This window comes from Macaca thibetana, chromosome 12, assembly GCF_024542745.1.
Source record: "Macaca thibetana thibetana isolate TM-01 chromosome 12, ASM2454274v1, whole genome shotgun sequence".
NCBI classification, from domain to species: domain Eukaryota; kingdom Metazoa; phylum Chordata; class Mammalia; order Primates; family Cercopithecidae; genus Macaca; species Macaca thibetana.
The window spans coordinates 9618761-9645953 of NC_065589.1; the positions used below are offsets into that span (position 1 = coordinate 9618761).

The 27193-nt window shown below is 46.3% G+C and overlaps 3 protein-coding genes across 4 annotated transcripts in view; 2 read left to right on the top strand and 1 right to left on the bottom strand.

The window, feature by feature from the left end:
• Positions 1-27193, bottom strand: part of DGKD (diacylglycerol kinase delta) — a 681592-nt gene that overhangs the window by 485922 nt on the left and 168477 nt on the right. The window lies entirely within an intron of this gene.
• LOC126932571 (ephexin-1) overlaps positions 1-27193 on the top strand; it is a 334934-nt gene that overhangs the window by 212079 nt on the left and 95662 nt on the right. The gene's annotated exons all lie outside the window — the stretch shown is intronic.
• The window catches only part of LOC126932574 (ephexin-1-like), an 84959-nt gene that overhangs the window by 13425 nt on the left and 44341 nt on the right, over positions 1-27193 (top strand). For both annotated transcript variants that reach the window (XM_050751571.1, XM_050751570.1), the window contains exon 2: positions 24448-24798. In XM_050751571.1, the coding sequence (XP_050607528.1) occupies positions 24522-24798 (277 nt within the window). In that variant the 5' untranslated portion in view covers positions 24448-24521. The remainder of the gene's footprint in view (positions 1-24447; positions 24799-27193) is intronic.

The following is a 27193-nucleotide window of genomic DNA, read 5'->3' on the forward strand; positions in this document are numbered from 1 at the left end:
GCTAAATGTTTGTCTTCCCCTAGAATTCAGCCATTGACACCCTAACCCCCAGTGTGATGGTGTTGGAGATGGGGCCTCTGGGAGGCATTTAGGTTTAAACCAGGTCATGAGGGTGGGGCCCCATGAGGGAATCACTACCCTCATGAAAAGAGGAAGAGGCTGGGCACGGTGGCTCACACCTGCAATCCCAGCACTTTGGGAGACCAAAGCAGGAGGATCGCTTGAGCCCAGGAGTTCAAGATCAGCCTGGCAACATGGCAAAACCCCATCTCTACAAAAAATACAAAAAATTAACCAAGCATGGCAGTGTATGCCTGTAGTCCCAGCTACTCAGGAGACCAAGGTGGGAAGATCGCTTGAGTCTGGGTGGTGGAGGTTGCAGTGAGCTATGATGGCACCACTGCCCTCTAGCCTGGGTGAAAGGCCCAGTTAGGACACAGAGAGAAGGCAGCCTCTGCAAGCCAGGATAGGGCCCTCACCAGAGCCCGGCCATACTGGCTACCTGATCTTGGACTTACAGTTCCAAAACTGTTGGAAAATACATTTCTGTTCTTTACACCACCTAGTCTACAGTATTTTGTTATGGCAGCGTTAGCAGACTAAGACACCAATATTAGTCTTGTCATTTTTAGTCAACCTTTTTATAAATCTCCCTGACTATGGGTTAATAAAGGACTTCACAGCAACCCCGACACGCAAATGACTCAATTACTAGAATTCAACAAAGAACCAGTGTGTCATGCAGGCCCCTGCACATAAATATCCCCACTGGGCTTTGGAAATGACGTTCGCCACTTTTACGTAGCGTCTGCCTTGCGCTGGGCCTGGGAGCTCAGCAGCCCTGGCCCTTCTCCCTCTGGCTGGGGTGGTAGACCTTGCCCACAGGCGGGAGCTTGCCAAGGGCGGAGGCTCACTGAGCTGCTCACCCTAGAAGGCGCGGTCCTTGTCCCCGGCTCTCTCCCTCTGGCTCATGCCCTGTCTGATGGCAAGGAAATGTGAGAGACACAGTCACCCATGGAGGCAGCTTCTGAACTTTACTTGAATAAAATAGGTGCCCCTCTCCTCTCCCACCTGGCTGAGAGTGGCTGCTGTCACCAGCATGCGCAGAGGGGGCAGGACTCAGCAGTTCCACCCACCAGTCCCCAACACAATGCAGCATCGATGTCACTTACTGGGTCAGAGACAAGGGGAGGACTCTGACAGACACTCGATTTTTTTTTAACTCTATATCCAATTTTTATATTGAGCATTATATACATTTTACAACCGTTGATTCTTTATACACCAAAAAGTAAAAACTATTTTAAAAAGTGGATCATTCACTTAGTTGCAAATAATAAAAAGAGCAGCCTGGGAGGACTGCCATGGTGAGTGTCTACGATGCCCAGCATCATAATCTCATTTAATCCCTGCAGTATCACTGCTAAGATGTGGGAAGCTTCCAGAAGGGAAAGAGGCCAGAGGAGAGGCAAGCTCAGGTTTGGAAAGATGGGAGATGTAGAAAATTCCCTTCTGCCTGCTGTTCGGGGTCCCAAACCAGGAGACCACGTCTGTCTCAAGACCAGAGTCCTAGCACGGTGCGGCACGCAGTAAGGCTCATTGTGTGAGTGGGCAGAACCCACGCACTGAGGACCCCATATTGAACCTCATACCGTGAACTAGGAATGCAGCATCACCCTACAGATAGGACCAGAGGCTCCTGGTGATCCCCAGGCCAGTGCCGGAGTGAGAACCACTGCCACACGGCACTGAGAGCAAACCATCTACGAGGACGCAGCGCTCAGCTAGGAGGGCGCACTGAGGAAGGACTCCAGGCACAAGAGAGAACGTTCAGAATATTCCAGTTCCATAAACGGTTAGAAGTCAGAGGTCACCCTTGGGGGCAGGGAGCAGTGACTTTGAGTGGGTGTTAGGACGCTTTCTGAAGTGGCAGTAAAGTTCTCCTTCTGCATCTGGGTTCAGTTTGCAAACATCCAGCAATCTGTACACTTAATATGGGCTCTTTACATATCCTGCTAAAATTTTTAAAAATCTTTTAACCATAAGAAAGGGTAAACGAGTATATGCAAATACTACACTATTTTACTTAAAGGACTTGGACATTCATAGATTTCAGTATCCATGGGGGTCCTGGAATCAATCTCCCCATGGATACCGAGAGAAGACTATATTTAACAAGCTCTTAAACATGTGAGAATCACTGCATGCAGCTGCCTCTCTCATAAGAGCCCTTGGCACTAACACATTTTCCCAGCAACTGGTCAGTTGCTGTTGCTGTTGTCGTTGTTGTTGCTGTTGTTGTTGTTGTTTTGAGACAAAGTCTCACTCTGTCACCCAGGCTGGAGTGCAGTGGCACAATCTCGGCTCATTGCAACCTCTGCCTCCCGTGTTCAAGCGAGTCTCATGCCTCAGCCTCCCGAGTAGCTGGAATTACAGGTGTGTGCTATCACACCCGGGGAATTTTTGTATTTTTAGTAAAGACGGGGTTTTGCCATGTTGGCCAGGCTGGAATTGGTCAGTTTTTACACCTGAATGGAGTAGAGTGAGTCACTGACACATTTCTCTTTTTCATGTTGACTGCCAGGAAGCTTAGGGAAGTTTGAGCCCATCCACAGTAGACACTAGAGTCTTTGTAATACGCATTTCTTAACCTTATCCCCCATTCAGTTTTATGCTCACACCCTTTTCTTCTTTCTTTTGTCCTCTTTTGGATTTATGCTGTGTTGGATAAGCGATATATACACATATCCATATATGTATTACATATGTACAATATGTATATGTATTATACATACACATATATGTATACTATATACATATATGTATTATACATGTATGTGTAGTTATACATATATGTATATGTAATACATATGTATGTATTATATGTGTGTATATATCCATATATGTATATGTCTATGTATTATATTTGTGGATGAAATAGTATCTTTTGTGTTAATTTGTATAATAATGCATAAACAAAACAGCTCCCACATGCTGAGTGCCAGCAGTGTGCAACCTCACATCATTACATTTGTCATCCCTGCAAGACAGTGGAGCAACAGGAGACCCCAAGGGAAACCCACATGCCCAATGCATTCAGCCAGCGAAGATTCAAACAGGGATGACAAGCCATGCCTGGCCAGCTCCACTCCCCGCTCCCAACACCCACAGTTTCCCCGGTGTCATACAGCAAGCTGTGGGAATCACCAAATTCTTTCTCAAAATATTCTGTGATTTGAAGAAAATATTTAGTGCTTTAATTCCTTTGGAGTTTGCTTAGGAAATTTATTATGAAGGCTTAAGTTGACATTTTTCCCCAACTGTTAACCAGTGTTCCAAACTTCTATTAATATCCCTCTATTTTTTTTTTTTTTTTTTTGAGACGGAGCCTCTCTCTGTCGCCCAGGCTGAAGTGCAGTGGTACGATCTCGGCTCACTGCAAGCTTCGCCTCCCGGGTCCACATCGTTCTCCTGCCTCCGCCTCCTGAGTAGCTGGGACTACAGACGCCCGCCACGACGCCCAGCTAATTTTTTGCATTTTTAATAGAGATGGGGTTTCACATTGCTAGCCAGGATGGTCTCTATCTCCTGACCTCGTGCTCCACCCACCTTGGCCTCCCAAAGTACTGGGATTACAGGCGTGAATCACCATGCCTGCCCAATATCCCTCTGTTTTTTTCATATCTTTTTTTTTTTTTTTTTTTGAGACAAAGTCTCGCTCTGTTACCCAGGCTGGAGTGCAGTGGTGCAAACTCGGCTCACTGCAACCTCCACCTCCTGGGTTCAAGTGATTCTCCTATCTCAGCCTCCTGAGTAGCTGAGATTACAGGCAGCCACTACCACGCCCAGCTAATTTTTTTATTTTTAGCCATCAGAAATGCAAATAAAAACCACAATGAGATACCACTTCACACCCACTAGGGCGACTGTTAAAAGAAAGACGGACAATAATAAATGCTGGTGAGGATGTGGGGAAATTGGAATCCTCATGACTACAGATGGGAATTTGGAGACAGGGTTTCACCATGTTGGCCAGTCTGGTCTTGAACTTCTGACCCCAAGTGGTCCACCCAATTCGGCCTCCCAAAGTGCTGGAATTACAGGCATGAACCACTGAATCCAGCCTAATATCAATTTTATCAGATAAATTTACATTTCACACAATTTACCCATTTTTGGTGTACAACTCAATGTTTTTAGTATATTCACAAAATTGTGCCATTTTAGAACATTTTCTCACCTTCCCAAAAGAAATCCCATCCCCATTTGCAGTCACTCACTCTGCATCTCCCACAACCCACCCAGTCCTGAGCAACCACTCATCTGCTTTCAGTCTCTGTGGAGTCTCCTGTTCTGGACGTTTCATATACATGCAATCATACAATATGTGGTCCTCCCTGACTGGCTTCTTTCACTTAGCAAAATGTCTTCAAGCCTCCTTTATGTTGTAGTATATATGAACAATTTCTTCTATAGCTTAATAATCTTTCACTGTATGGATAGATCACATTTTACTTACCCATTCATTGGTTGACAGACATTTGTGGTGTTTTCACTTTTTGCCAGTTATGACTCATGCTGCCATAAACCCGTGTGTACATCTTTGTGTGTGGATGTATGTTTTCATGTCTCTTGGGAACATGCTTAGGAAGAGAATTGCTGAGACATATGGTAACTCTATGTTTAATTTTTTGAGAAACTATCAGACTATTTTCCAAAGTGCCCCAACCATTTTAAATTCCCATCTGCAGCACATGAGGATTCCAATTTCCCCACATCCTCACCAGCACTTATTATTGTCTGTCTTTTTTTTTTTTTTTTTTTTTTTTTTTGAGGCGGATCTTCACTCTGTCGCCCAGGCTGGAGTGCAGTGGCACCATCTTGGCTCACTGCAAGCTCCGCCTCCCGGGTTCGCGCCATTCTCCTGCCTCAGCCTCCGGAGTAGCTATGGTGACTATACAGGCGCCCGCCACCGCACCCGGCTAATTTTTTTTACCTATTTAGTAGAGACGGGGTTTCACCGTGTTAGCCAGGATGGTCTCGATCTACTGGTCCTCGTGATCCGCCTGCCTCGGCCTCCCAAAGTGCAGGGATTACAGGCGTGAGCCACCGCGCCCAGCCTATTGTCTGTCTTTCTTTTAACAGCCACCCTAGTGGGTGTGAAGTGGTATCTCATTGTGGTTTTTATTTGCATTTCTGATTGCTAATAATGTTGAGCATCTTTTCATGTATTTATTGGCCATTGGTATATCTTTTGGAGACATGTCAATTTATATATACATGGGCAAAGGATCTGAAAATATATATGTGTGTATATATATGGGCAAAGGATCTGAATATATATATATTTACCTATTTACGTGTGTGTGTGTGTCTGTATATATATACATATATGGGTAAATATATACTTGAGGCAGGGTCTCACTCTATCACCCAGGCTGGAGTGCAATAGCATGATCTGGGCTCACTGCAACCTCTGCCTCTTGGGTTCAAGCCATCCTCCCACCTCAGCCTCCTGAATAGCTGCAACTACAGGTGTGTACCACCACATCCAGCTAATTTTTGTATTTTTTGTAGAGAGGGGGTTTTGCCATGTTGCCCAGGCTAGTCTCAAACTCCTGGGCTCAAGCAACCCTCCTGCCTCAGCCTCCCAAAGTGCTGGGATTACAGATGTGAGTCACTATTCCCAGCCCCATATTTTAATTGGGTTATTTTTTATTATTGAGTTGTATGAGTTCTTTATATACTCTAGATACAAGATTCTTATCAGGTATATGATTCTCCTATTCTGTGAGAATTTTCTTTCCTTCTTCTTTTTTTGTTTTTTGTTTTATTTTGTTTTAGACAGTCTCACTCATCCAGGCTGGAGTGCAGTGGCACAGTCTTGGGTCACTGCAACCTCTGTCTCCCAGGCTCGAGTGATCCTCCCACTTCAACCTCCCAAGTAACTGATGTTACAGGTATGCACCACCACGCTTAGCTAATTTTTGTATTTTCAGTGAAGACAGGGTTTCACCATGTTGACTCCTGATTTCAAATGATACATCTGCCTTAGCCTCCCAAAGTGCTGAGATTACAGGCATGAACCACCATGCCCAGCCAAGAATTTTCTTGATGATGTACTTGGAAGCACAAAAGTTTTTAATTTTGATGATGTCCAATTTATTTTCTCTTGTTGCTTGTGCAGTTGGTGTCATATCTAGGAAACCAATACTTACTCCAGTGTCGAGAAGATTTAGGCCTAAGTTTTCTTCTAAGAGTTTTATGGTTTTATCCCATACAACTAGGTTTTTTATGTATTTTGAGTTAATCTTTGTATATGATGTGAGGTAGGAATCCAAATTCATTCTTTGGCCTGTGTCTAGCCAGTTGTGCCAGCACTATTTGTTGAAGATGACTATCCTTTTCTCATTGAATGGTCTTAGCACCTGTCAAAACTCATTTGACCATAGATGTATGAGTTTATTTATGGATACCCAATTCTATTCTCTTGACCTATATGCCTATCCTGTGCCAGTACCACACTGTCTTGATTACTGTTGCTTTGTAGTAGGTTTTGAAATCAGGAAGTGTGAGTTCAACTCTGTTCTTTTTCAAGACTGTTTTGGCATGAGTCTCTTGAATTCCCAGATTGATTTTATGATCAGCTTATCAATTTCTGCAAAGAAGCCACTGCGATTTTAATTAAGTCATATTGAATATGGAGATCAATTTGGGGAGTATTGCCATCTTAACAATATTAATTCTTCTGATCCATGAAAATAGGATATCTTTCTATTTATTTAGGTCTTCTTTAATTTTTTTCAATAATGTTTTGTAGTTTTAGCATCCAAATGTTGCCCTTCTTTTGTTAAATTTATGCCTAAGTACTTTATTCTTGTTGATGATATTATGTAGGGGTTTTTTTAATTTTTCATTTATGGTTTATTCCTTCCTACTATACAAAAATACAGTTAATTTGTGTATATTGATCTTGTATTCTGAAACTTTGCTGAACTTGTTTATTAGTTCCAATAGTTTTCTGGGGTTTTTTTGTTTGTTTTTTACTGGATTCCTTAGAATTTTCTATATACAAGATTATGTTATCTGCAAATAGAGATCATTTTATGTCTTCCTTTCCAATCTGAATGACTTTTTTTTCTTGGCTAAGGGTCTTATAACCTCCATTATAATTTTGAATAGTAGTGGTGAGAGTGGGCATTCTTATCTTCTTCCTAATCTTAATAGAAAGTATCCAGTCTTTCACAATTAAATATGGCATTTGCTGTGTAGTTTTCATAGATGCCCTTCATCAGGTTTGAAAAAATTTTATTCTATACCTGGTTTGTTGAATGTTTTTATTATGAAGGGTTGTTGAATTTTGTCAAATGCTATTTGATGTCATATGCCTAATAAGATGATCATGTTTTTGTCCTTCATTTCATTCATATGGTATATTACACTAACTGATTTTTGCATGTTAAGCCAACCTTGCATTCATGGGATAAATTCTACTTGGTCATAGTATATAATCCTTTTCATATATTGCTGGGTTCAGTTTGGTAGTATTTTGGTGAGGACATTTTCTTCTATATTAATAAGAGATATTGGACTATAATTTTCTTTTCTTGTGACTTTTTTCTGGTTTAGTAGCCCTTCCATTTTTTATATTTGTGAGGCCTCTTCTATAAAATAACATTTTTAGAGATAAGAATTTATTTCTGTGCTGGCCATTCTGTTTTACTGATCAACTACTTTGTACCAATACCACATTCCTTTTATTATTGTAACATTTAACAATATTTGGGAGAAGAAGGCTCTCTTTATTAACTATAGTGCTCAAAAAGTTTGAGCTAATTTTAACTGTTTATCCTGCAGATGAATTTCATAATCATTTTGTCAAAACAGTCTGATCAGTTTTTTTCATTGGAATGGCACTAAAACTATAAATATTAACTTGTATTAAATATTAACTGAATATTTTTAATATTCCATTTTCCCATCCAAGAAAAATCCATGCTTCTCTAAATATGCAAGCTTCCTTTCATCTCTCAAGTTTTTCCTTTATATAGGTTGTTTTTATTTATTAATACAATTACACTGTGTTTTCTGGCTTTGTTACTATAGTACTATAATTGGAATCTCTCCACTTTCTAACTCGTTTTTGTTGACATGCAGTGAGTTTATCTTATTCAGGTCCTAGGCTGAATTATTTGTAAGTCTAGTAGTTTCAGTTGCTTCTTTGGAGTTTTCTAGGTATACAAGTCATGTCACATACAAATTATGATTACTTTAGCTTTCTTTCTGATAACTTATTTGTTTTGTGTCTCATTATGCTGATCAAAACCTCTGGAAACATGTTAATAATGATGAGACCAAGAACCATACTCTTATTGGGAGAATCTCTGATTTTTCACCATTACCGTGTTGAAATGTACACAGTCTCTTCTTTACCATGGTGAATTTTCCTTCTAGTCTCATCTTTAAAGGTTTTTGCTGGGGATTGGTATTTAACTTTGTCAACTGACCTACCAATGTACTATATTGTGTTAAGACTTTCTAATGATTATGAAATTGCCTGAATTTTGTTAAGTTAAATCACTCTGAAAATATTTTGATAAAGAAATTAAAACATCTCATTTAACTGTTCATCCTTATTCCATACCTGATTCTTTGGGAAACCCCAGTTTTTGAGAGTATACATATAAAACAGCTTTATTTTTCCCCATCATGGCCTCTAACTTCCCTCTGTCCACATTGATTTCTCTGCTGCATAGCAGGAGTCTTGGAGGTTTCTTGTCCAGATCCCATAACTTCCCGTCTCCTTTAGTTTTTAGAATAGACTTAAGGTTCTGTCTAGTCATTTTTTTCTCAAAAGATATATTTAATTATTGAATACATAATACTCGACAGTTTTTTTGTTGTTGTTTGTTTGTTTTCAGACAGAGTCTCACTCTGTTGCCCAGGCTAGAGTGCAGTGGCACGATCTCAGCTCACTGCAACTCTGCCTCCCTGGTTCAAGCAATTCTCCTGCCTCAGCCTCCTGAGTAGCTGGGATTACAGGTGTGCACCACCATGCCTGGCTAATTTTTGTATTTTTAGTAGAGACAGGGTTTCACCATGTTGGCCAGGCTGGTCTTGAACTCTTGACTTCAAGTGATCCACCTGCCTCAGACTCCCAAAGTGCTGGGATTACAGGTGTGAGCCACCGCACTCAACCGACATAGCTTTAAGAACTAAAAATGTATTTAAAGGTATATACCTTAAATTCTTCCTCCCAGCCCTACTCCCCAACTATCCAGGCTCCCTCATCTAATTTAATCTAATTTTAGATATATGTGTGTGTCTATGTGTGTGTATGTGTGCAACCATTGACAATAATTTTGATATTAATTTCTTATAACTCTTTCCAGAAGTTTTTAGGCACATTTGAATACATTTGAATACATTTCCCTCTTTATACTGATAGAAACATACAAAACATACTCTTCTGTTCTTGTTTTTTTCTTGATGTACCCTAGCATCCTTTCCTGATCAGTACTGTACATAGAACTTCTTCTTTTTTGCTTTTACAACTGCATCATCTCCCATTTGTGAAAAAGTTGAGAATTTTCTCATCTGTGTGGCCAGTTTCTGATGAAGAGACACCCCGGTTGCTTCCAATAGCTTGCCCTTGAACAATGCTGCCATGAGTCACTGGCCCCAGGATGATGCTGGAGTGAGTCACCTGTACCCAGGACACTCCCCACAGTGCCGGCAGATCCAGGGGCCAAATTCCTGCAGGGCAGATGCCTGGGTCAAAGCGTATTTGCTTTTTGATTTTGACAGGCATTGCCAAACTGCCCCGTAGGGCTGCAATCCATGTAAACTCCCACCAGTAGGGATAGCGGCTGCCTGCTGCCCTTGGCTGCACCAATTACTCTTCAGACTTTTGAGTTTTTGCCAATGCGGCAAGTGAAAAAAGACATCTCAGTGTGGTTTGGATTTTCTTTCCTCTTATGAGGCTTGAAAATCCTTTCACAAGATTTTAAGGGTGATTTGTATCAACTTTCTGCGTGCTGTTTATATCCTTTGCACATTTCAGCCACGTTCCAATTTTCCAAAGTTCAATCTCATACTGTTCAAAGCTCTTCTTGCAGACTGTTTGGGGAGTGGCAAGGAGCTGGCGTGGAGCCACCCTCCCCACCTCTCCTCCTCCCCCAGTGGTGGGGGAGGGAGCAGGGATCAGCCAGCTAAGGCACCCCTACTTGACCAGCTGCGCACTGCGGTAGAAGGCATCCCTCTGGGGTCTTTGAGGTTGTCTCTCACACACACACACACACACACACACACACACACTGGAGACCATCCCTCCCAGAGTGGTGGCCACATCTTCCTCTGGGCCTGGGAGCACATGCATGCTTACAATCCCTTCTCCAGCTTGGGGCCTCCTATTGCTTGGCCCAGTGGCCACTGGGCAGTCCCCAACCCCTACCACTTGCTGACATTTGGGTTCCAAGGACCCTCAGGGAACTCCAGGGTCTTCTTGTAAAGGGCTGCTCCAAAAGCCATAGATAACAAAGATAAGGTTGAGGGGGTTCATTTTCTTCAAGGACACACAAGCCACAATCCCTTTGAGCCCCATGGAACAAAGTCTTCCAGCAGATCCCTACCTTCAGAAATCCTCCAGCCCAGAGCCAGCTCCATTCCCACAGGCGGCGTATTCCCAGATCTCAGCATCATAACCTTAGGCTCTCAGAACCCTTTCCCAGGAAACTTTGGAACGGGCCCATGGGTTCCATAGCCCTGCGAGCTTCCAGCTGGGAGCCTCTCCTTCCTGCAGGAACCCCTGGGCCTCTCCAGGGCTTCTTTGGAGCCAGCTTCCTCTTGGCATGGGCTACAGCATCCGCAAAGGGCCAAGCTTCTCCCTTCTTCCTCCTCTTCTTTTATCTGAGAGTGGGGACTACCATAGCGGGCACACCTACCTCAGTGATCCCTCAGGTTGCCGGCAGACCCAAGCTGCAGCAGAAATTTGGTTGGCCTTAGCAGCAATTCCAGAACATCAGAAAAAGTCCTGCTATGGCCGAGCATGATGGCTCATGCCTGTAATCTCGCACTTTGGGAGGCTGAGGCAGGTGGATCACTTTAGGTCAGGAGTTCAAAACCAGCCTGGACACCATGGTGAAACCTCGTCTCTACCAAAAATATAAAAAATTAGCCAAGCGTGGTGGCATGTGCCTGTAATTCCAGCTACTTGGGAGGCTGAGGCAGGAGAATCGCTTGAACCTGGGAGACAGAGGTTGCAGTGAGCCGAGATCATGCCACTGCATTCCAGCCTGGTGACAGAGTGAGACTCTGTCTCAAAAAAAAAAAAAAAAAAGAAGAAACAAAGAAGAAAGAAAGAAAGAAAGAAAGAAAGAAAAGAAAGAAAGAAAGAAAGAAAGACCTGCTCTGCATCTTACAATGCCTCCAACACTTGATTTATGCTTCTTGCTGTATATGTTTCCTTCCTCTCTAATTTTGCCTTTTGACTTATAAACTGTGTATATAATTTTAAAAGATATTTAATTGACAAATGTGGAATACGTTCAAGGTATACAATGTGATGATGTGATAGATATATACATTGTGTAGTGATTATCACAATCAAATTAACACATCCATCACCACCCATGCTATATGTTAGATCCCCCGAACTTGTTCATCTTAGAACTGAAAGACCTTACCCTTTGCCCCACATCTCCCCTTTGCCAAGGACCCCCGGCCCTTGGCAAACATTGCTCTACTTTCTGCTTCTAAGAGTTTGACTTTTTAGATTCCACATATAAGATCATGCAGTATTTTTCTTTCTGTGTATGGTTTATTTCACTTAGCCGTATACAGAAAGCTCAACCAAGCTCATCCATGCTCTTGCAAATGGTGTGGTTTTCTCCTTTTTTATGGCTTAATAATATTCCACCACATATATGTACCACAATTTCTTTATCCATTTATCTGTAGATGGATATCTGGGTTGATTCCACATCTTGGCTATCAGGAATAATGAACATGGGGGTGTAGATATCTCTTCAAGATGCTCATTTTATTTCCTTTGGATTTATTTCCAGAAGTGGGGTTGCTGGATCATATGGTAGTTCTATTTTTTTTTTTTTTTTTTTTTTTTTTTTTGGAGACGGAGTTTCGCTCTGCCACCCAGGCTGGAGTGCAGTGGCTGGATCTCGGCTCACTGCAAGCTCCGCCTCCTGGGTTTACGCCATTCTCCTGCCTCAGCCTCCCGAGTAGCTGGGACTACAGGCGCCCGTCACCTTGCCCGGCTAGTTTTTTGTATTTTTTAGTAGAGACGGGGTTTCACCGTATTAGCCAGGATGGTCTCAATCTCCTGACCTCGTGATCCACCCGTCTCAGCCTCCCAAAGTGCTGGGATTACAGGCTTGAGCCACCGCGCCCGGCCGGGTAGTTCTATTTTTAACCTCTTGAGGAACCTGCATACTCTTTTCCGTAACTGCTGTTCCAATTTACATTCCCACCACCAGCACACAAGGGTGCCCTTTTCCTACATCTTCTCTCACCAACACTAGCTCTGTCTTATCTTTCTTATAACTGCCATCCTGACAGATGTGAGATGGTATCTCATTGTTTTGTCTTTTTCTAATGATCAGTGATCTTGAGTGTTTTTTCATGTATCTGTTTCCATTTGTATGTCTTTTTTTTAAAGAACTTTAAAGCAAAAGTCAATCTTCAGCAATGCTTCTACATTTTACTTTTTATTAGCATATTTAGTGGAAAAGCCTGTTGGGCCTGTCATAAACTGAATTCTTTTTTTTTTTCTTTTTTCTTTCTCTTTTTTTTTTTTTTTTTTTTTGGACAGAGTCTCGCTCTTGTTGCCCAGGCTGGAGTGCAATGGCTTGATTTGGGCTCACTGCAACCTCTGCCTCCCAGATTCAAGCAATTCTCCTGCCTCAGCCTCCCAAGTAGCTGGGATTACAGAAGCCCGCCACCACACCCGGCTAATTTTTGGGTTTTTGTTTTGTTTTTGTTTTTGTTTTCATTTTTGTTTTGAGACGGAGTCTCACTCTGTCTCTCAGGCTGGAGTGCAGTGACACGATCTCGGCTCACTGCAAGCTCCGCCTCTCAGGTTCACACCATTCTCCTGCCTCAGCCTCTCGAGTAGCTGGGACTACAGGCACCCGCCGCCACGCCTGGCTAACTTTTTTTTTGTATTTTTATTAGAGACAGGGTTTTACCGTGTTAGCCAGGATGGTCTCGATTTCCTGACCTCATGATCCGCCCGCCTCGGCCTCCCAAAGTGCTGGGATTACAGTCGTGAGCCACCGCGCCTGGCCTAATTTTTGTATTTTTAGTAGATATAGGGTTTCGCCTTGTTGGCCAGGCTGGTCTTGAACTCCTGACCTCAGGTGATCCACCCGCCTCGGCCTCCCAAAGTGCTGAGATTACAGGCGTGAACCATGGCACCCGGCCCATAAACTGAATTCTTAGTTTTGCCTTCTAGTGCAGAGGTAGCACATTCCTGTGGTATGACTGCATTGGTATGATTTTAATGGGAAGTTGGGAACTGGAATTAACTCAAGTTGCTATCTCATCTAAGAGTTTGCTCAGGGCTTCCGACAATAAAGAACAAATTCCAGAACTCCCTATACATGGCAGAAGGAGAAAGGGAAGGAGCGCACGGCCAGATATCAGGTGACGGGGGAAGGTTCTAGTCCTGGCTGTTGAAGCTCCGTGACCCCAGAAAGCCCCTGCCCCTTCAGCAAATGGCATTGTGGCTGGAGAGATGGCTGGGGGATCCTGAGAGCTGTCCCCAGTCTCCCCGTCCACTCTCAATTCCTTATTTCATTTCCTAATTTGCCTGCTTTTCATTCATTCAACCTCTTACACTGAGAACCTACTACGTGCAGATATGCAGATCTCTACATCGTTATCTTCTTAATCTTACGCTCCGGGCTCTTTGATTCCTTGAAGAGCTGGCTTTAGAATTCCATCATCTGCTGATTTTTTGTAAATATAAAATAAAATGTTTAACTTTTTAGAAGTTCCATTGTCTGAAATTTCCCTGCCCTGCCTAATGCCTGCCAAGCCTGCAGACTCCTTCCCCGGAGTCCTCCTGACTTCTCCTTCCTCCATCACCCACACCGATGGCTCATTTGTGCTTCGCTTGTTACAGTTCATGCAGCTCACGGTTCCTCTTCTCAGTCACGCTGTCACTGGCCTTTTTTGCCAGTAGGAATGTCTAGCTTGTTCTTTCGCCTCTGGCTCTGCCTCTTCCCTAAAGGGCTCTCTTCACGTCACAGGTTATAGATACAAACCCATAACCTATAACTCTCTGGCACTGGACTTCCTTCCTGTAAAAAACAAATCGTCTCAAACTCTGTATACCACTCTCTGATTCCTAGGTTTAAAGTTAATTTCAGGACGGGCACAATGGTTTACACCTGTAATTCCAGCACTTTGTGAGGCTGAGAAAGGATGATTGCTTGAGGCCAGGAGTTCCAGACCAACCTGGCAACATAACAAGACCTCCATCCCTACAAAAAAAAAAAAAAAAAAAAAAGAAAATTAACCGGGCCTGGTGATGTATGCCTGTAGTCCTAGCTACTGGGGAGGCTGAGGAAGGAGGATTGCTCGAGTCTAGGAATTCAAGGCTGCAGTGAGCAGTAATGGTGCTACTGCACTCCAGCCTGGGTGACAGAGCGAGATCCTGTCTGAAAAAATTAATTTCAGTGATTTCTGTCCCAGCGTCAGGAAAGGGCATGCTGTTCACATTTGATGTACCACTTCCCTTGCACATGAATTTTTCAGAGTTTCTAATCCACTTCCCATTTTTGCGTGAACATTCCAGCCTGGAGGATGTAAAACTGAGCAGCAAGGAGTGGGAAGAGGTGGTCCTGGGGTGGAGAGGCCTGGACTCGGGGCCCAGCTGGACCATGGCAGCCACGTGCGCTTGAGAATGTTCCTTAATCTCACCAGGTTTCAGCGCTCTCGTCTCTAAAAGAGATGTTGTTTGTATTAGAAACTACGATTGTTAAACTGGTATTCAATGAGTTGTTCCTGTAATTCAAACTTAACCTTCCAGGTTAGTCCCAACCCTACACGAGACCCGAGACCCAGGCACAACGGGCCATTTCCAAGTCCAGCGTCCCCCATAATCTCCCTCTGAGCTCAGGCTGGCTTCTCCCGCACATTCTTGCTTCCTCTCCTAGCGTGTTAATGAGCTCTGCAGCCTTAAGGAAAGCCAGGGGCCGTCCTTACTTTTCTCCTTGAGCCAAGGTCCCTGGCTTCCCTCCTGCAGCTGTCTGCTCAGATAGGCCGCCCCTGCCCTCTCAGCTAACCCTGCACCCCCCGCCCTACCTGCTTCAGGCATTTCCATCCACAGGAGGGTCTCCATTCACCCCTCAGGCACCAAGCTGCTGCTTTCTGCCTTCTGCCCTGGTCTTGGTCCCAAAAGGTCCCCTCCTCCTTCCCTCACCGCTCTGGGACCCTCCTCTCTACCTCCTGAAGCCGACGCTGCCCCCAAGTGGCCACGGAGTAGTAGGGGCTGCCCCCACCCCCAGGTACAGGACTTTCTAGGCTTCCTGGCCTTGCTCCAAGCGCCCCTTCTCCAACCCCTTTCCTGTTCCTGCCCCTCCCCACTGCTGGCTCCCCAGTTTCTGAATTTCCACTTAAGATTTTTCCAGGATCTTCTCTGCCTCTCACCTTTGTTCACGCTCAGAACACCAAAATGCCCCAGTGGGCAGCCATCCCCAGGGCAGGGTGACAGCTGTCTCCCTGTGTGATTGATTGGCTTTTCCACCTTTTCCACAACTGTCAAGGGTTCCATTCGAGACCCATGCCATGCGGGTCCTCCTTGGACACGGAGCGTCTTCTGGGGCCACTGTCCCAGCTCCCTCCCTTGGAGGGGCTTTTCTGCCAAACCAGAAACTTCATCTGTGCCTCCTTCCTCTGTCTAAATCCTCTGATCTCACTCTCCCCACTTTGATCCTGGAAGAAAAAAGTCCCAAGGCTGCCAGGCGCAGCAGCTCAAGCCTGTAATCCCAGCACTTTGGGAGGCTGAGGCGGGCAGATCACGAGATCAGGAGTTTGAGAGCAGCCTGACCAACATGGTGAAACCCCGTCTCTACTAAAAATACAAAAATTAGCCGGGTGTGGTGGCCAGCGCCTATAATCTTAGCAATGCAGGAGGCAGAGGCAAGAGAATCACTTGAACCCGGGAGGTGGAGGTTGCAGTGAGCCGAGATTATGCCACCGCACTCCAGCCTGCGCGACAAGAGCGAAATTCTGTCTCAAAAAAAGAAGCCCAAGACAAACGTGCGTCTCCTACCCAGGAAGAGGCTGAGGCACCAATTCAAGGACCAGGAAGGAAAGTGGAAATGATGTAGGTGGCCTGGGATCAGCCAGTCCCTCCTTTAGGGGTGCTGGGGGGCCTTTCGCCTCAATAAGCCCCATCTTCCTGCCCCCTTGATGGTGCATTCAAGCCCTTCTTGTCACAGCAAAGGTGCCACCATGCTGTCTCAGGCCACACTTCCTGGCCACCTGCCCAACACCTGGACCCTAACACGCCCCACAATCTCCACAGGTGCCCTGTGTCCCCTCCTTGGAGAGACTGATGATGTCTCCATGTCACCTGCTGGGCAGCAGCTGCCCTTGTGCTCCTGGTGTGGGGCTGCCCATGCCTCCTGCTGGGCTGAAGCTGAAATCCGAGGTCCCAGCTCCAAGGATTGACCTCCACTGAAGCTCCCCCAGTCCCAGTACCCCAGGCTGCGGCCTCTCCTGTGATCTGCTGCTCACCAGCACCTCCCCTGCAATGCGCTCTGCCACTTCCCTCTCCCTTGTAGTCCTTTTTTCCTCTAGTGGCCCCTACGAGCTCCGAGGAGGCCAGGCCCATCTCACTGAGCTGTCCCCAGCACCTAGAGGGGCCTGTTCCCAAGCAGGTGTATAAACACCCAATGGGTTCACCTTGCCCACTGCCTAGACAGAGCCAATTTATTAAGACAGGGGAATTGCAATGGAGAAATAGTAATTCACGCAGAGCCAGCTGTGCAGGAGATGGGAGTTTTATTATTACTCAAATCAGTGTCCCCAAGCATTCGGGGATCAGAGTTTTTCAGGATAATTTGGCGGGTAGGGTCTTGGGAAGTGGGGAGTGCTGATTTGTCAGGTTGGAGATGGAATCATAGGGGGTTGAAGTGAGGTTTGCTTGCTGTCTTCTGTTCCTGGATGGGATGGCAGAACTGGTTGAGCCAGATTACCACCTGTCTGGGTGGTGTCAGTTGATCCATCAGGTGCAGGGCCTGCAGAATATCTCAAGCATTCATCTTAGGTTTTACAATAGTGATGTTACCCCCAAGAGCAATGTGGGGAGGGTCAGACTCTTGGAGTCAGAGGCTGCATGACCTCTAAACCGTAATTTCTACCAGTGTAGCTAATTTGTTAGTCCTGCAAAGACAGACTGGTCCCCAGGCAAGAAAGGGGTCTTTTCGGGAAAGGGCTATTAGCAATTTTGTTTCAGAGTCAAACCATGAATTGAATTCCTTCCTATAGCCTGGCCTATGCCCAGGAATGAACAAGGACAGCTTAAAGGTTAGAAGCAAGATGGAGTTGGTTATGTAGGATCTCTTTCACTGTCATAATATCCTCAGTTATACTTTTTGCAAAGGCAATTTTAGGTGCTTGGGAGACCCTCGGCCTTGGGGAGGAGACATCCCCCTTTCTCTTGTTTTCCACCTTCTCCTACCTCTACGCCTCCATTCCCCTAGGCAGAAGATGATAGCGAGAGATGGCAGGGCTCCAGCTGCCCCTTCCCTACTGGCGCCAGTCCTTCTCCAGATCAGGACTCCTGTTTGCCTCTGACCTGCGCAGGCACTCCATGTGCTCTAGACCTGGCCAAAGCGAGGGCCACTGCGCTCGCCCGGGCAGCTTCTCCCTTATGCAACTGCTGAGGATGTCCTGGTGGCCCTGTTCCCCTAGGACTTTGCTTGAGGGGGCTTTAGGGACTAGTGAACTGGAATGCTCTGAGAGCTGTCGGACTCATGCCTGTAATCCCAACACTTTGGGAGGCCGAGGTGGGTGGATCACTTGAGGTCAGGAGTTCGAGACCAACCTGGCCAACATGGTGAAACCCCACCTCTATTAAAAAAAAATGTAGTCAGGCATGGTGGCAGGTGCCTGTAATTCCAGCTACTTGGGAGGTTAAGGCAGAAGAATCGTTTGAACCCAGGAGGCAGGGGTTGCAGTGAGCTGAGATCACGCCACTACACTCCAGCCTAGGTGACAGAGCAAGACTCTGTCAAAAAAAAAAAAAGAAAGAAAGAAAAGGAAAGGAAAAACAAATGCAGTATCGGCCCCCTCCCGGGACCTCCTGAGTCAGATTCTGTGATTTAACGAGAGCCCTGGGTGATGTCTGCATTTGAATGAGTTCCAGTCTAGAAACCTCACCTCTCCCACCCACCATGCCCCTCCCCACAGGCACTGTGCCTTCCTGCCCTGCAGCAGCTGGTGATTGCTACAGCTGAGCCTGCAGCCAGCTCCCCACAACTCCCCAGCTCCTTGTCACCTTGAGTCCTGACCTCCCAGCACACTGATTCATGCAGCCCAGTGCTGGGAGGTGTAACAGCCACCTCGGCTCCTGGGCCTGAAGCCGCACAATTAACACGGAGACAGCCAAATAGAGCCCCCAACAGCCAAAGAGAGCCCCCTCCTGGCTCTGCTTCTTCCAGGCCTGCCTTCAGCCCATAGTTACAACAGTATCTTTTGACCACATCACAGGTCCCCCCACCAAATGAGTCAGAGAGCTGTAGTGTGACCCCTGCCGCACCATTTGCCAGCCATGCGACCTTGGCCAGATTATCACAGCTCTGAAAGTGGCAGCTGCCTCATCTATAAAGTGGGGGTAATTATCACATTGACTCATGCGGAAGTTGTGAGGCTTGGCTAAGGTAACTCATCCATTCATCTAATGCTGTAAAAAAAAAAAAAAAAAAAAAAGATGCTTACAGAGTGTTGTTGTGTGGCCGGCATCAGGGACAGCAGAGACCCAAACAGACCAAGTCCTGTCCTGAAGAAGCTTATTAAGGAGGGAATGTGGACAGACATAGAATGAAGACGTGAGTCCCATGCCAGCAGGTGCTGAGGGGGTGTTCATGAATAAATGAATGAATGAATGAATGAATGAATGCAAATGCACCATGAGCTGCACCCTCCTTCAGTCACAAAGCTATCCCCAGGCTCCTCCACCCTGAAGCTACCATGGAATAGAAAGACATGGGTCTAAAGCTGCAGAGGAATTTAAAGCAACATCAGAAGATTGGGGTGGGGGAAGCTTCTGGGTTTTCCGGCAGTTAATGGTTATAGATGAATCAAAGCAATTATAAAAAGATTCCAGACGTAGAACACATTTGCTTAAAATAGTCTATAATTGCAGCGGAAATAGAATTGTTTTACAGATAGTTTTGCAATCTCTTCGGGTGTGTGTGTGTGTGTGTGTGTGTAAAATCATCTCAAAGACGGTAAGATCTGGGAATACTTCTTCTCAGGGTTTCAGAGCCTCCTCCTTTCAGGGAGAACAATCCCCCTGACTCTTATTGTACCATGAACATCCCTCTGAGGACTCTCTGAGCCTCCCTGGATCACCAACTTTGAGAGCTAGGAGTCGAGAACACCCACCCACCCCATGTTTTCTGGACAGGAAACTGAGGCCCTGACTTGCCTGATGTTAAGCCCATGATTACAGGCAGCTGGAAGTGGAGATTCAAACCCAGGTCCCCTGACTCCTGGCCCAGTGCCCTTGGCGGTATACGGTGTGGGCGTCCTTGCATTCCTGACACCGCACAGTAAACGCTGGTGATCAGCACTGACACAGGCAACATCGACCGAGCAGGGAACACAGCACAATAGGCTACAGAAGCCAGACACCCAGCCTGGGCAGCATGGCGAAACCCCATCCCTACAAAAATACAAGTATTAGACGGGCATGGTAGCACGCGCCTGTGCTCCCAGCTATTCAAGAGGCTGAGGTGGGAGGATGGCTTGAGCCCATGAGGTCGAGGCTGCAGTGAGCCATGGATGAGCCTTTACTGCACCACTGCACTCCAGCAAGGGCGACAGACCACCAGCTCCACCTTCACAACAGAAAAGAGCAAACCAAGACTCTGATTGGTGGTTGCCCGGGCTGGGGGCGTGGCAGGGACTGACCTCCGCAGGCACAAGGGGACTTTTGCCTGGTGAGGGAGCTGTTCTGTATCTTGGTGGTGGTGGTGGTTACATGCACTGAATGTGTTTGTCAAAACTAATAAAAAGAGTAAATTATGCCTCAAGTTTTTTTCTTTTGTTTTGTCTTGTTTTTGAGGCGGAGTCTCACTCTGCCACCCAGGCTGGAATGCAGTGGTGCAATCTCGGCTCACTGTAACCTACACCTTCCCGTTTCAAGCGATTCTCCTGCCTCAGCATCCCAAGTAGCTGGGATTATAGGCACCCTCCACCATGCCCAGCTAATTTTTGTTTTGTTTTGTTTTAAGTAGAGACAGGTTTTCACCATGTTGGCCAGGGTGGTCTCGAACTCTTGACCTCAAATGATCCCCTCCCACCTCGGCTTCCCAATGTGCTGGGATTACAGACATGAGCCACCATGCCCAGCCCCTCAAGGTTTTAAGATGCAGCCTAAAATAATGATTATTAAAAAATGATAATGATAATAAATGATAATGATAATAAAAATAACCTTGACAGACAAAAAAAAAAGTTCATGTCAGGATCACAACACAGAGGCCTCGGGGATCCCCTTGTCAGAGCCAGAAGATGCCTGTTAGCAACTCAGTCCAGTGTCAGTTAGGGATTTCTGTCCACAACTTTTCTCCTAGGAGATTCCTCAACCCAACACCACAAAACCGGTGTGCTCTGACCCAAACCTGGCTTCACTCCTGCTTCCCAGACCAGGAGTAGCATTCAACCAGGCACCCAGGCCCACAACAAACATGGGGCCAGCTCCCTTGTCTGCTGCTCTCAAAACCACCACAAGCCACTGGCCTGTGATTCCTCCCATTCCTCCCTGCAGCTCCGACCTGGCCAGGTACTCACCCGTGTGCCTTCCCCCTCAGGACGGGCTCTGTGTCCCCCACCACCCCGCCCTGTGCCTCCCTGGGATCCTGTGCCTCCTGCTCAGGGCCTGCCAGGGCCTCTGGCCACCAACAGGGTTTACTGGGTGAGCTTCTCAGTCCAGCAGTCAGAGGCCTCCACAGACTGGCACCAGAATACAACAAATGCCTACATCATCCACTCCCACTCCCACCCCACGGGACCCCTGACCATCACTGTCCACAGGTCCAGCTCTTCGCTGAAAGCAGCCTCAATGCAAGGCTTTGGGTGAGGTGGTAGGCATAGGGGCCGGGGAAAGAAGAGAGAAAGCAATGCCGGGGCGGGCAGGCCTCACTGCACTCTAAAACCTCCACAGCCCCTCCAGCCTCCATCTGGACAGCTCCAGTAACAGGAATGTCACTCCGATACTCATGGTCTCTGCCTTACACTGAGCTCAAGGCCATCTTTGTCCTTGGTTCTCATTCTGCCCCCAGGCCCCCAGAGGGCAGATGGGTGACAATGGTGACCTCATCCCTCCCGAGTCTCTGCCTGTCCCTGCAGCCACTTTTCTGGTGGATCAGGTTCCCAACTGGAGCAAGCACAGGGGTCCCCATTCATCTGGCCAGGATGGAAGCTTCTCTCTCTGTCTTCTTGCTGGCTCAAGAATGGTTTCGCTCTTACTGCAACCTCATCCCCTCAGTGACCCAGGTTAGACTTGCTGTGAATGAAAATCACCCCATCTTGCTGGAGCTGTGGGTTCCTCGCCACATATACGACAAGCGTCATCCTCCCAGGCACTCCCGGGAAGGGTGCGTATTCATGGTCCATCCTAAGTGTGTCCTCCCAGCCACTGCACAATCCTCTCTGGCCACCTGAAATAGCAGCATTGCTTTCTAGCTGGAAGAGGCTTCGCCGACCCCATAGCGCACACTCCAACTTCATGGATCAGGAAACCGAGGCCGGGACCAGAAGGGTCAGGTATTACTGCGCCTCCCAGCCGACCATGGTGGGGAAGGCACTCCCCGGGTCCCCATGAGCTCAGGTGGTGCCCCTGCACGTGGCCCAGCTGCTCTGAGGCAACCTCTGAGTACGTTCATGTTCATTTCTGCCTGGCTGATAATTCATAGGGAAGGTGGTTAACAGAACAGGACCAGCCCTGCAGGCAGGTGGGAAAGGGGCGCCATCCTAGGGCAAACCTTCTGATACAAACCTGTGTCGGAAGTAGCTGGTTCTAGGAACCAGAGTGGCCTTCAGTCTTCAAATCCCCCTACCCAGAAAGTCCCAATTCCTATCTTAGGTAAACAAAGGCATTCTCGGCCTGGGATAGGGGAAACCCAATCTCCTATTCTACCTAACCACTTGCCCTGAGATCAATAGTGTGGAGCTGGCTGGTGGGTGTAGAAGAAGGTTTGGGAACTCAGAGGGACTCTAGAGGAAGAGGTGTGGGGAAGAGGAGGGGTGCCGTGGGAAAGGAGGCATCTGAAGCCCAGCCCTCCATGCTCCCCATTTCACAAAGGAAGACACAGACAAACGCTCCTGATGAATCGTAGAACCCTGGTTGGGCTGGATGTTTGTGGAAGGGAGCAACAGAGTGTTTCAAGTGTCCGTGTGAAGAGACCACCAAACAGGCTTTGTGTGAGCAACATGGCTGTTTATTTCACTTGGGTGCAGGCAGGCTGAGTCCGAAAAAGGAGTCAGCAAAGGGAGGTGGGATTATTATTGGTTCTTATAGGTTTTGGGATAGGCGGTGAAGTTAAGAGCAATATTTTGGGGGCAGGGGGTGGATCTCACAAAATACATTCTCAAGGGTGGGGAGAATTACAAAGAACCTTCTTAAGGGTGGGAGAGATTACAAAGTACATTGACCAGTTAGGGTGGGACAGAAACAAATCACAATGGTGGAATGTCATCAGTTAAGGCTATTTTCACTTCTGTGGATCTTCGGTTGCTGCAGGCCATCTAGGTGTATCCGTGCAGATCACTGGGGATGTGATGGCTTAGCTTGGGCTCAGAGGCCTGACACAGAGGAGGACTGGAAGCGTTTTTTTTTTGGGTTTTTTTTTGTTTTTTTTTTTTTGTTTTTTTTTTTTTTTGATGAGGCGGAGTCTTAGCTTGGGCTCAGAGGCCTGACACAGAGGAGGACTGGAAGCGTTTTTTTTTTTTTTGAGATGGAGTCTGGCTCTGTTACCCAGGCTGGAGTGCAGTGGCAAGATCTCTGCTCATGGCAACCTCCACCACCCGGATTCAAGCAATTCTCCTGCCTCAGCCTCCTGAGAAGCTGGGACTACAGGCAAGTGCCACCACGCCAAGCTAATTTTTATATTTTTAGTAGAGACAGGGTTTCTCCATGTTGGCCAGGCTGATCTTGAACTCCTGGCCTCAAGTGATCCGCTCACCTCGGCCCCCAAAGTGCTAGGATTATAGGCTGGCGCCCAGCCAAGTCTCCGACCATTTTGAGAGTATGATAGAATCTCTGGACCTATAAGCCAGAAAAATGTATATGCTCACACACAACCTCGTACCCCTAAAAACTCCATAGAATCCATGAGACCCCAGGTTTCAAGCCCTCAGATGAGTGGAGAACTGAGAAGAATTCCTAGCTCAGCTTCTCTGTCTAACATGCTGTCCCACCAACTTAGACCCACTCAGAGGGTCCACACAGTCCCTCACCCCGAGCACCCCTACCCTAGAAGGAGGTCTGTGCGGGGAGGGAGGTGGGGTTTTTTCTTGTTGTATCCCCCTTTTCCTATGAAAGTTGTCCTAGTTCAGATGATGTGCTATATGGTCACCCCAGAGGGAGGTAACCATTCTGTTTCTCCAGCCCATGGTGGGGTGGCCGTGGGATGGGAGGACCTTATGCTTCCACCACGGCCATACATTGTTCCATCAGAGAGGTCACTAATGCACCCACTAGACTTGGCCGCCAGCTGATGGCAAGGTTTGTCGCCTTGGGGATCAACCTTGCCCACGTCTAAACTTATCATTGTGAGACCTCGCACCAGCCGGCAACCCTTTCTCATCTTCCAAGACTTTCTTTTCCTGTCTAGACATTTATGGTCCCTCTCCATGCTTTCCTGGAATTCCCTCACTATTTCTGCTACTCTTTTTCTCTGGAATTATTTAAGAAGTGTTTATTCGAATGTAGTTTTGCAAGCCACTTTAAACATTTCCCACTAAAAGTGCATCCTATGAATAATATAAACAAACGGCAATTATAAAATGATACATGAATGCCTCCAAATTGCAGAGATTAAGCTGTAATTTTCAGTGGCGAAGACGTGGATACCAGGATGTGCAGATTATCCTGCATTTCATCAAATTCGAATGGGAGTGCAATTCCACAGTCTGAATAGAATACTTAACCTGATGACTCTAACTGAAAATTGTTTTCTGTCTATTCTAAAGCACTCACACCAGTGAAGCTTGGGAAAGCCATTGACCTCCAGTTGTTCTGCTGAGAAACAGCTGGCTCTATTTCCATGGAGACCAAAGAATCTGAAGATTTGGAAAAGACCCAGAGGAAATCACGAGTGATTTCTGCAAGTGATCAACAGAACATTGATAATGAACCAGTCGAGGTGAAACCTGAGTTACTCCCAGAAAAAGAGACTTCTCAAGCTGACCAGGATATCCAAGACAAAGAACCTCATAGCCACAGCCCAATTAAGAGAAATTCCATCTTCAATCGCTCCATAAGACGCAAAAGCAAAGCCAAGGCCAGAGACACCCCCGAACGGAACGCCAGCTGCCTGGCAGGTCAGTATCAGGGACAGCTGTCACGGCTGTTTCCTTACATCCAGTTGGAGTCATCAGCGCTGAAAGGTCCTCATTAAATGAGAAAGGATAAGTGGCATTGAAAAGTACCAAGGACAGTTTCAACAGGGTAGTGCATTTTAAAACCATTATCTAAAGAACCCAAATTCCTCCACTATGATGACATGTGTACTTAGGAGAAAGGGTTGACTCAAATTAGACAATTAGACTGGCTTCTACTGAAAAGAGATTTCTTGTTCTAGAACTCAGCAAAACACCCCTCGCAGTACGTGCATTCTAGAGGGAGACTTAGAGCCATCCACATTAGGGGTTATCTGGGAACATGAATTTTCTCAGTGGTGAGGTTCTGTCCTGTTCTCTCACTGTGACTGCCACAGCCAAAGCTTCTGTTGCCCTGAAAATAAATGAGATTAAAACCTTGGGAATAGATTTGCAGCAAGACTTCTTAATCATTTAGACCAGTGCCCAGCACATTTTATCTGCTCAAAATATATGTATTGAGCAGAATAAAGTTCAGAAAACTTTACTAATGGGGTGTTGTGCTACAGACCCTTTTCCTTGTGACGTGCTCCTATGGCTGACCGGAAGCCTGCTGGGGGTACAGAATGTGTGACAGTTTCCCAGCCCTGGAGGCACAGCAGCTGCCACCAGACTGTATGTGCTACCCTGACTGTGCCAGAGTGGCAACCCCTGCTAAATCCAGAGACTTCATCAGTGCATTCAAAAACATTCATTAAACTCTGTATTGGATAGCTGTTTGCCACACATTAAACTCCCTTCAAAATACAGAGACTTAAAACAACAATATCTATTATTTCTCATGATTGTGGGGGATGGTTTAGTGGTTCCTGTGTCTGGGCCAGTTTGCCTAACCTCTGCAGTCAGCTGGTGGCTCTTCTGGGTTTGGAAGGTGGAGGACAGCCTCACTCATCTCTCTGGTGGTCTGTGAACTGGGACTGCCTGCCTCTGCTCCACGTGGTCTCTCATCCCCCAGCAGGCTGGCCCAGGCTTGTGCACATGGCAGTCAGGTTCTGAGGGAGCAAGAGCAGAAGCTGCCTGGCATCTTGAGGCCTAGACTGAGAGACTCAGACCTTGCATAGTCCCTTCCACCATGTTCTGTCAGTTAAACCAGCCCACAGGACCAGCCCAGACCAAAGAGGGTGGGGAAATTGACTTCACCACTCCATGGTGGTAGAATTTGTGGCTGTTGCCGTCCACCACAAACACTAACAAAATCATGTATCAAGCACTGAATTAAACAAGAAAAATACAATGATTGAAATACTATCGTCATGGAAGCTCAACTTTTCCATACGTTTGAAATTTCCCATATACTAAAAGTTAAAAGCACACTCTCACACACAAGGAAGCTGGAGTCTCTGCCTTTGAGGAACCCACAATATTGTAATGATGTCATTTTACTGCAAGCCATGTGTGACCCTTCTGCTGGGGTTAGGAAAGGGCTTCCCAAAGAAGATGATATTTCAGATGAGTCTTAACAAATGGATAAGGACGGCTGGGCGCAGTGGCTCACGCCTATAATCCCAGCACTTTGGGAGGCCAAGGTGGGTGGATCATCTGAGGTCAGGGGTTCGAGACCAGCCTGGCCAACATGGTGAAACTCCGTCTCTACTAAAAATACAAAAATTAGCCGGGCATGGAGGCATATCCACGTAATCCCAGCTACTCAGGAAGCTGAGGCAGGAAAATCGCTTGAACCCAGGAGGCAGAGATTGCGGTGAACCAAAACCATGCCACTGCACTCCAGCCTGGGCAAAAGAGTGAGACTCCATCTCAAAAAAAAACAAAAAAAATGGATAAGGACATAGCTGGGGAGAGAGTGGGAGTGAACTTGGTTGATTTCATGCAGGTGCCCAGTGGCTGTGCTAGTGTGCTAGGCAGACATTTCAAGGGTATTCTTACCATACCCATTTTACAGATCAAAAATAAATAACTGAGGCCTACAGAGATTGAGCCACTTACCCAGAATCACACAGCTATTGTGCAGTACAGATTGAGCTGGAGTTCAGATCCTTCTGGCTCCAAAGCCTGTGTAGATGGAGAAGGGGGTTACAGCAGTGCCATCCAACAGAAATATGCTGCACGCCACATACATCATTTTAAATTCTCCAGTGGCCACATTTAAAAAGTACAAATAAATGAGTGAAATTAATTTTAACAATGCATTTTATTAACCCAGCAGATGCAAAAAGTACCATTTTATCCTGTAGTTAATAATCAATATAAAAACATCAATGAAATAGTTTACATTCCTTTTTTTGCACGAAGTCTTTGAAATCTGTTGAGTATTTTATATTTGCAGCCCCTCTCAATTCGCATGCCAAATTTTCATTGGAAATACTTGATCTGGATTTAG